We start from the raw sequence: 10,093 nt of genomic DNA, 5'->3' as shown, positions 1-10,093 counted from the left end.
ATTAGCAACCACCTTACTTTACTATGCTCCATTGTCTTGTTGCACAAATATCTGTGACTTTGGCCATCCGCAAGCGTCCATAACGATAATCTCCCCTAGACATCTCCCGTGCCGGAAGACAGCATTCCGAACGGGAAATGAGAGTTGGCTTGCAAGCAAGTGTAAGAGAACCGTCGCTGTCATATCGCTACCTGGTCGAGATCACCTTTGCCATCGATCAAACGTAGGTGGTCATAGTCTTTGCTGTACATTGAAGAGCCGTGTAATTGGCTACGCCATGCTTTCCTGCGACTAAAGGTCTGCTCTTGTGGTCATTCTGCAAATCAATCATGACAGGTAAACGTCTTGCACACCTCCGCAACCAGCATACCACCAGAGTGCCGGCAAAGTAGGTCAGATGTACAGATAATAGCGTTACAGAGCATATTGGTGTGTTGAATTTCGCACAAAATGACGACAATGGACCAGTGCAGCTTTGAACTTGTGCCGGATGAGCAATGCCACGGCTAGATTTCCCCGAGAAGATGCAGGGCCGGCCGAGGGGCGCCTGAGAGTGACACAGGGGTCTTCAAAGCAAATCCACGAATGCGACGTTGAGATCAACGCCAAGAGTAGGTATATTACGTTCCTCCGACCCGCGCACTCCAGGGTCTTCGACGAAAGATGGCCAAACTGGCCTCATGATGGTCTGTAGCCATCCGTGGTCAAAATCAATAATTAGTATTGCCAATTGAAGCCAAATAGTCCAGTTCTTTAATCGAGGAAGGCACACGGGTAATCATGTGATATGGGTGGATCCTGTCAAGCTTGGAGCGGGAGGAGCAAGGAGCTTGGGCCACCCAGTATTTATGATTCTGCTGGCGACGATTTTTTGTCCTGCCTGTTCTTTCTGCTCCTCAAGCATCGTCCTCATCAATGTCGCGCTTCCATGCCACACACGGAGAGACTGCTCATCACAGTCTCTCATAACCTGCATGTGAGAAATTCGGAGTATGCTTCAACCATACCTTAAGCCGCTCACGATTCCGTGGGCGGCCGGGTCTGCCTGTGAGGGTCTGGCGTCAACGACGTTTGCAATTGGCATCAGAAAAGCAGGGTTTGGAGGCTTCCATGTATACCCGCAAGGGGAAGATGGGAGCAATCCATCTACCTATGGGAGAGTCATTGCGAAGCTTGTGCCAAAGTACTTGAGTGCGATGTGCGACATGGTGCTCTTTCGAGAGCGCCATCATTCAATTCCGATTATTCTGATGAGGGCGATGCTTCACCACTTTTTTTAACCCAGGTACGTTGTACACTCTAAGAAGAGATATTCTGGCTATAGGATACTGCTAACGATAAGTTTGGTTACTCTCTATTTCACAGGCCTGATGGGATCTCCTCAACACATTGCTTGCTTGGTTAGGGAGGTAGGTCACTCTATAACAACAATTTGGGAAGTCGATCCGTAAGCGTATATAGAGTAACACTGCTTCGACCTTCTCCTGTGACATGGCAATTATAATTCTATTGGGGTTCGAGTGGGAGTGACTCACCTCATGTTGACTTTCGAGGGCTGGCGCACGTGACCTGCATCGTGATTAGGCGAACCTGACCTGTTAGAGCTGTTAAGGGTTGACCGCGTTCTCCAGCACCAAGACGCGTCGTAGACCGCCACTATGATCCAATGATTTACCTGTAACACCACCACAGATCTTTTCAACCATGGACTGAAAGTAGGACGGCCGGGTTGAAGCTATGACGAGCTGGTCTGAGAAGGGGCGCCCTGCCCTTTTTCAGGCCCTGGAAGCAGTCTGCAGGCAGATTGACCAAGATCTCAACACAGGTGCGTATCACAGAAGGTGGCACCTGGACTGTAAGGACTGATTGGGCTTGGCAGAACTCAAGCAGAAGGAGGATGATGGAGTTTGCCTGCAAAGACAGGTATCGGACGGCAACAGCACTATAAGTCGTCTGGAGAAGGAGAATGCATCACTGAAGGCGGAACTCGCCCAGCTTCGCGACTCTATCAAGCGCAATGGTCTATCATCAGGTGGGAACGGCACAGTCACGGGCGTGACTGAGCGTCAGCCGTTGGGCAACCTGTCTCCCAACAAGGTCATGGGTTCTGGGGCTGCAACTATTCGTCCTGACACCAAAGAATCCTCGGCCCACCTGCGTCTCCAACAGAACTATGCAAAGCTTACAGCTAAGTACAAGGCAGTCCTCCAGGCCCGAGACCAGGAAAGGGCTGCACTGAAGAAGAGGAGGGACGACTGCAATCAATGGGCTAATTATTGCGACTCGCTCGAGGCTAAGATCAAGAAACTAGAGAAGGAGACGGGGGCTGTTGGTCGTCAAAAATCGCCGAAAATCATTGGTAAAACGGATGCCACAATTCAGCAGCTCCCATCAAAGCCAATGTTAACAGACCAGGTTGAGTCTGGAATTATTTCGGGTGTGCAGAGTCCTATTTCGAGTTTCGGTGCAAATGTTGCTCAAGACACAGATCATCGTAGCTTAGCTTTGGCGAAAGCAAATATTCCCGTTACACCTTCGGGCCCTCGACCAGACCATGAGACAGACATCCCGGGCCAGGACTCTGCTAATGGCGGTCATCCTGAGGATGGCGATCTACCCGCGCGAACGATTCAGCAAGCCAAATCGATTGGCATTATCATTAAAGAGGAGTCATCATCAGATGGCCCGGTTTTCGTGTCAGAAAGACCAGTCCGAAAGAGGAAACGGGATGCTGTTGAATCAGAAAATGGTATCAATTACGTTCGACCCAAAAGTGAGCACAGCAGTTCAGATCCGGTCTTACTCGGAGCATTACAACATTTCTCTCCGCACGAGAGCATTGATCTTGACGAAGCTGGTGATGATAACTCAACCCCGAAGAAGCGCCGTTCCGAACTTGAGACCGCTCTCAGGCATGCTATAGACGCTCAAGATGAAGCATTTCTCAACATGCGGGCGTCCAAGAGACACCAAATGCATTTGAATGCTATCAGGGATATGCCGACTACGAATGACTTTTATTTACCTGAGGATCATCAGTCTAAGGGCATTTATGACCAGGAAGATCATGTCAAGAAGCATCGGCAGCTTAGACTATTAGATCAGGGGGTTAAGGACCTCGCTGAAGACGAGGATAGCCTAGGTGATGTGAATGTAGCGCCAGGCATTTTGGCCAAATCAGGTCGCTTAGATGCGCTCTTGAATACACCAAGTCCGGACACACGACCGATTATCAACCGGCCCCTTCGACCGAGACAATCAGTGCTCCAATCTGCGTCTCTCGAGTTCACAACTCCTCAGCCTCGTGCTCTTCCATTCTCTCGCAATAAAGAGCCTCGCACTTTGGGGACCCCTCAGCAAGCAACTCCACAGGCAAATGGCGGCTCACTCACAAGTGCCAAGAGGGCTGTGAAGAAAGCATCAACTCCTCTATCGAATGCTAATGAAAGAGATTCTCTCATGCACTCAAACAAAAAGATATCCCTTCGTCAGCTACCTCTGGCAAAGCTTATTCTGACGGACTTCAAGGTCAACCCTAAATTCAACGATGGTCACGACTTTGCCTTTTCCGAGGTTGTCCGTAACAAAGCTGAACGCCAAAATTTGATGGGTTGTGTTGATCCTCAGTGCTGCGGGAAGACCTTCCGTGCCTTAGCTATGCTTGAACGAGAAGGCATCGGTTCATCAGTCACGACAAGATCAGAAGATATCAAGCTGCTGGAGGACTATCTCGGTGCCAATGCTTACCGATTAGGAAGTATGTCACGCGATGAAAAAGAGGAACTGTGGCTAGAAGCCAAGATGCGCGAACTAGCGAATAAGCATGGCAAACACCGCGAGCGATACACGAGAAGATCGTCACCTCCCGGTTTCTGGAACACCGACTTTCCCAGTACACAAGAGCAGCAAAAGGAGAGGGAAGAGGCAACGAAGCAGGAACAACGCCTGGTCGAGGAAAGATATAAAGACGCTATGAGAGGCAATGGACGATGGCTTTTCAAAGACGAGTAGAGTCAGTAAACCGGCGATTCAAGACGAGCATCTTTAGTGGGAGCATGGGTATACCTCGGCATAGCATAATCCTGTCTTCGCTCTGTAGCAGGATGGAAAAAGTCAGTTAATAATTAGGTGATTGTCTTCATCATTGACAAGAAAATAATAATCAAAATACCCAATTATCTGCATGGCAGCATTTTACAGACAAGCCTGGAGCATTCTTGCGCATTTCCTGGAAAGTAACAGTCAAGTGAAGGCCTGAGACAGATATCTCAGATATGATCGAAAGCTCCAGACCTCATTCACCCCCATAGCCATGTAACAAGCGGCAGGGCCAGCTTGTGGTCCAAGCGCTGGACGACGCTAATTATGCCTCACAGCCGTAATTAGTCAAAACCGCCTCTAGGCTACTGCTAGCATAGTCGCCAAAATAGATCGGCTTAAATTTTGTTTCCCCAAAGTGCGCCAGAAAGCAGCCGAACCTCAGAGCACGCTCAACCTCGCCTGAGTCCTTTCTTACATCCTTCCTCCTTGCGCGGCCCATCTCATTGGCACAACACCGCACTTCATCAAGACGCCTTGTGTCTGGATGGACCATCTGAGCTGCCTGTCTTTGTGTCAAGCTCTTAGAAGAGTTAGGAGCTAACAGGGCCAGGTTCCCACGCGCACGCGCAAGAAGCAGCTTAGTCTGCAAGCGGCACCATCACAGTGCCGCGCGACAACGACGACGACACACAGCATCACAATACCAATACAAGCTGAGCTCTGAGCTCGCGATACACCCCATCCGCGACGATCCATCAGCTCATCGAGGCTTCAAACAATATCTTGCAGTGGCCATCACAGCAGTGACAGCCGCTGCAAACTTGTGACTCCCAGGCCGGCAAGATGAACAATCATCTGCCGGCTGGGCGAGCAGCCATGGGGGGAGGTCCACCACCACTTGTCGATATGGGCCAAGGGCCTCGTGGAGGTGGTCCGCGACGAGGGAATAGGCCTCATCAGTACCAGTCGCACTATCATCAACCTGCCAGCCAGCAGTCGATGTATGCCGCCTACATGCAACCTTACCCCAACGCGTATTATCCCCCGATGCCGCCTCAGTTCCCAAACGGAAATATGCCTTCACCGGGTGGCTATATGGGCTACCAAGGATACCCAAGATCGCCTCCGACAATGCAGCAGCAATATGTTCCGATGGTCGTAGGAGGCAATATGGCCCAGCCGTTGCCGTTTAACAGGCCGCCTCCGGCGCAGTCGCCCATCATCTCGACTCCCTATCAACCACCGCCGCCGGTACCGGCACCCATCAGTGTTGCGCCTCCGCCAGCTTCGATTCCCCAGACGCCATCATCTACGCATTCTTCCCAAGCTGTACCACCTCCCATGACACCGCCGACACCTCAGATAGCCGAACCAGTTCAGACACCTCAGCCAGCGCCGCCGCAGGAGTTGCAGTCTCCTCCTCCTCCCAGAGCAATTTTCAGAGCACCTGTGAGCTTTACCCTGTCTTCTTTAGCATCCTTGTATATTAACGAAGCCTACTAGCTCCCGTGGCTGTCTCGGCCTGATGTTCCTTTCCCCGCGAAAACCACGAAGTCACGGCGACGAAGACGGCTATTGGCAGCGGATGCTGAAGATGTGGAGCTGCCTGTCAGTCAACATGAAGCGACCGCGGATCTTGCTGCACAAGCAGAATCTCAGGCTTTTGCTGCTGGTCTGAGCAACGTCGGTTCCAATAAGGTAGATGGCACTGCTTCTACAGTAACACCCACATCAGCTTCGGTCATCGAGCCGCCTCTGCCACGCTCTGAGACCCCTTCAACACAGGAGGTTCCTTCTGAATATGCGACGTCCACTTCACCTACAACCCCTGTTTCCGTTCAACCCTCACACTCGTCTACAGTTGGTACCCCCACTCCGACAAAGTCTTCCAAACCCTCGTCCCGAGCAGCTATTCCTGCCGTGCCGATTCTTCCGGTGCTGCCCAAGACCGGCCCAAGGGAAGCGAGAAGCACTACAGGTGCGGAGAAGGCTACCGTAGAGAAGACAGCAATCGAGGCTCCTGACGCTGCAAAAGTAGACGTCGTCGCTGACACCAACGGGACATCCGTAGAGGAAGACAAGACAGCGGCTCCCTCCGTGAAGTCTGGGCCGAAGACTTGGTCAGGACTGTTTGCAGGCGCAGCTGCGAAGTCAGTTCCTGGCAGTATGGCCTCTGGCGTCAATGGTACCACTCTTATCGACGGAGCTGGGAGCGAGAGCATGGGTCAACCCGGGTTCGCGAAGACAAATGCCAGCTCTCTAGCCGAAGCTTTGAGGGCGTACCGTGTTGGTAGCAGCGAGAAGATCGCTTTTCTTGAGCCGAGAGGTCTCGTCAATACTGGTAATATGTGTTATATGAATTCGGTATGATCTCTTACCTTGCGTGAGCCTGCATCTGGTATTAACTCTCTCGACAGGTTTTACAGGTTCTTCTTTTCTGCATCCCTTTCTACGACTTCTTGGACCAAGCAAGCAAGAAGGCTGCTCATAGCTTCAACAGTGAAACTCCACTTGTTGATGCCATGTAAGTACAATACTCACGCCACTGTTCCCTCCGGTGAACGATTTTAACAAGCGAACACAGGATCATGTTCATGCATGAGTTCAAGATCATTGACTCCGCTGTGTCTGTAGACCAGCTGCGGCGGCGACTGAAATTGGAAGAGCTTGAACAGTATGGAGAGCCTTTCACACCCGAATTCGTGTATGATGCCATCAGGAAACTTCCTCGCTTTGCCAGCATGAGGGTGAGTACATAAAGTCACCTCACTTTTCAGAGGATATTAACATTAACACAATTCTTTCAGCGTGGACATCAACAAGATGCTGAGGAGTTCCTTGGTTTCCTCCTTGAAGGGCTTCATGATGAATGCGCGCAAGTGATGCGTGCTGCCCCTAGCTCCGCTGCTTCAACCGCTCCAAGTTCCTCACTGCCAACACCCACTGCGTCTCACGCAGGTGGCGATGTGGCTGATGATTGGCTTGAGGTCGGCCGCCGCCAAAAGTCTGCTATCACTCGGTCATCTGGACATTCCCATACCTCCTCTCCTGTTACTAAAATCTTTGGTGGCCAACTTCGATCTGAATTCCGTGTTCCGGGCCTCAAGGATTCCGTCACTCTGGAGCCTTATCAGCCACTGCAACTCGACATTGGCGGACAGAATGTTCGCAATATCATTGATGCCTTGAAGGGCTTGACTCGTCCGGAAACACTACGGGGCGACTTCAATTCACCTCGTGGCAAGGACGTTACGGCTACGAAACAGGTCTTTATTGAGTCCCTTCCACCCGTTTTGATCCTTCATCTGAAGCGATTCCAATTCGATGCAGAGGGCAATAGCACCATCAAGATTTGGAAGAAGGTCGGATATCCTTTAGAATTGGAAATCCCCGGAGAGGTGTTTTCTCGACAGAAGCGGAACAGCATTCTGGCAGAAGGCATCGGTCTGCCCAAGTATAAACTTACTGCGGTTGTTTATCATCATGGAAAGAACGCGAGCGGTGGGCACTACACTGTCGACGTCAGGCGGGAAGACGGTCGTGAGTGGGTGCGCCTTGACGACACCGTCATTCGGCGCGTGCGTAGCGAGGATGTCGCCGAGGGTGGTGCCGAAGAGGATGCCTCGAAGCTTGCAGACAATAGTAAGAAGGAAGGTGCCGTCGCTCCTGGTGCGGCAGGCAATCGGTTTGCTGCTATGGGAGATGATGATGGTGACAGTGAGGATGGTTGGCGACAGGTGAGCGCCACAGCGAACGGTGGCAAGAAGTGGAGCAGTGTGGTGAATGGTAGCTCTTCGGGCACCAGTACACCTAAGGGCAAGCCGATCAAGGACAACGTCAAGGATAACAAGGTCGCGTACCTGTTGTTCTACCAGCGGATCTAAAGGCTCGAACCTGATGGGGTTGAAAAGAGGCCAGTATTCTTGTGTCAGGGGGACACAAATCATCAAAATGGGAGAAAACTAAGGCTAGGAAAAGTTCTGCATGGTATCATATCCAGCGACTTGCATACATCCTTTACGGGAGACCAGAGGGTTTCCAACTCAGAGGCTCAATGCCAGGAGGGCGGAGGAGCGGTTCTTTCGAACCGTGGCAGGTCTTTAGACACTCGCTGAAACGCTCCTATAGAGGCATCGCTGGAATCAGAGTGATCCGAAGCGAAGGTGGCAGATCTTAGGGAGCTGCATTGTAGATAGAAGAGTGCGAAGTACTCGGCGATGTTGATGATGACGATGACACGGATGACCTACCAGGCCAGCTTAGACTCTTCATCTTCTAGCCCCTCATAGCATCGGAGATAGTGGCACTATGTAAAATATAAACTTCCTCGTACCTAAGCTGCCTAACTACGCCTTGTGAAGTCGACTACCTCATGAGATAATTGGTTCAATGGGCCCAGGGTAATAAACGAGATCAACTTAACATAAGAAAGTAATGAACGGGCTGGTAAGAGCGTAGAGATGAATAATAATAAGACAGAAAGAAGACACCAAGGGAAAGGATATATGGCATCATTGTGAGGCTCATAGGTACGTACCTAAAAACCTGGGAAGGTGTGAAGCCGTGGGGTTTAGAAGAGTGGTTGCTGGGTGGGTTTCTCCTTAGGCGCGAGGTTGAGCTTGCCTAGCTGTGGCAGAAAAGTCGCGTCGACAAATTCCACACCAACGCTACAGCTCCATTGTCCAGACCAACACCACCGAGCGAAACCCCCAACACCTTCCAGGTTCCTTCAACAAAGGAGACTATCGCCTTTGCCCACGACACAATTCATCTATGCAATAACTGAGCTGCGCGATCATACATCAATACCCCGTAACGCGCTGCGCAGGCGCTCCCCCAGTCTCCCCGGTTGCACCTCAGATCCTCCTCAACCATGTCGAATCGATTTGAGGTCCCGGACGACAGTCCGCCCTCCACCCCAGACCGAAGCTCACGAAGCAATTCCAACCTTTTTCACTTTGGTGACAATCCCTCCACGACGCCAGCAGGCCCTCCTCCTTCGTCCGCCGCAAGCTTCACCCCCGCTGGCGCGCCATCCGCGTCATACCTGGGCAGTTCCCTTATGAAGGGAATGACGGCTCAGAAACCTTCCAGCTTCGGTGGCCAGAAAGCTACGGGATCATCGAAGTCGAAGAATCCATTCGCCCGCGAGTCCAACTCACCCCTGGGCCGGTCCGTTCGTTCAACGAGCGCTCGGCAACCGTCGAGGCTGAGAGAGGAACACGCATACGACGATGAAGACGACGAGGAGGACGAGGAAGAAGACGAAGAAGTGGAAGAGGAAGAGCTGCCGACAAACAGCCGACATGGCGCCTTTGGAATGACCTACGATGCGACAGATGACGATATTGAAGTCGACGAACCAACCAGAGGCTCAGGAGGCCGAGCGAACGCTTTTATGGAGGATTACGATGACGAAGACGCAGAGGGCGATCCTACCGGAGACATGTGGCTCGACATGGACCAAGATGCGCCACTAGATAACGAATTTCTCGGCGATGGCTCCGATCTGATGATGCTTGCGACTCCCGCCGCGAACGACCGTGTGCGGAAGGAGGCAGAAGACATCTTTCGCGCGTCCGCCATGCGCTCGGGAGCCCGGCGACATGAGTTCAAGTGCGCGTCCATTGCCAAGGACTTCTACAGCCAGGCAAGCTATGCACCAGTCACAGAGCCCCCGGAGTTGATCCTCGCCAGCGAGTCGCTGGTCGCGCGGCTGTATAGCGAAGGTGTCGGTCCGGAGGACGACGAGGAGAGATTGGACAGCGCATTGGCAACTGTTACCGGCCAGTTAACTTCATTATGGCAAGAATACGTTGGCAAAATGCCTCAGTCCGATGAGGAGCATGCTGCGGAGATTGGCCCCGGACCGCACGCCTCTTCATTAGAGAAGGCTGCTTACCTAGCTACACTCGTCCTGCAGGTGCACCACACTCGCACGGAAGAAGGTGGAAAGGTCCAGGTGGAGGCACTCCCTGAGACTCTATTCCGATGGCTCTCCGACTACCACAATCCCTACCCAGGCCAGATCCAGGAAGTCCAAAGACACAGG

General features: G+C 52.0%; 2 protein-coding genes across 2 annotated transcripts in view; both read left to right on the top strand.

The window, feature by feature from the left end:
- Positions 1-6,396: 6,396 nt before the first annotated feature.
- Positions 6,397-7,925, top strand: UCRPA7_2575 (putative ubiquitin carboxyl-terminal hydrolase 10 protein; the record flags this gene model as incomplete). Its single annotated transcript, XM_007915161.1, has 4 exons — positions 6,397-6,405; positions 6,459-6,565; positions 6,626-6,788; positions 6,849-7,925. 4 exons carry the CDS (start codon positions 6,397-6,399, stop codon positions 7,923-7,925), a joined length of 1,356 nt encoding a protein of 451 aa, XP_007913352.1.
- Positions 7,926-8,914: 989 nt separating this feature from the next.
- The window catches only part of UCRPA7_2574 (putative nuclear pore complex subunit nup85 protein), a gene marked incomplete at both ends in the record, with an annotated part of 3,316 nt that continues 2,137 nt past the window's right edge, over positions 8,915-10,093 (top strand). Inside the window, one exon of the mRNA XM_007915147.1 lies at positions 8,915-10,078. Coding sequence (XP_007913338.1) covers positions 8,915-10,078 — 1,164 coding nt within the window. The remainder of the gene's footprint in view (positions 10,079-10,093) is intronic.

This window comes from Phaeoacremonium minimum, assembly GCF_000392275.1.
Source record: "Phaeoacremonium minimum UCRPA7 unplaced genomic scaffold PA7_03_scaffold_175, whole genome shotgun sequence".
In the NCBI taxonomy this organism is placed as follows: Eukaryota; Fungi; Ascomycota; class Sordariomycetes; order Togniniales; family Togniniaceae; genus Phaeoacremonium; species Phaeoacremonium minimum.
The sequence above is the reverse complement of the archived record's forward strand: the minus strand, read 5'-3'. Positions and strand labels throughout refer to the sequence as shown.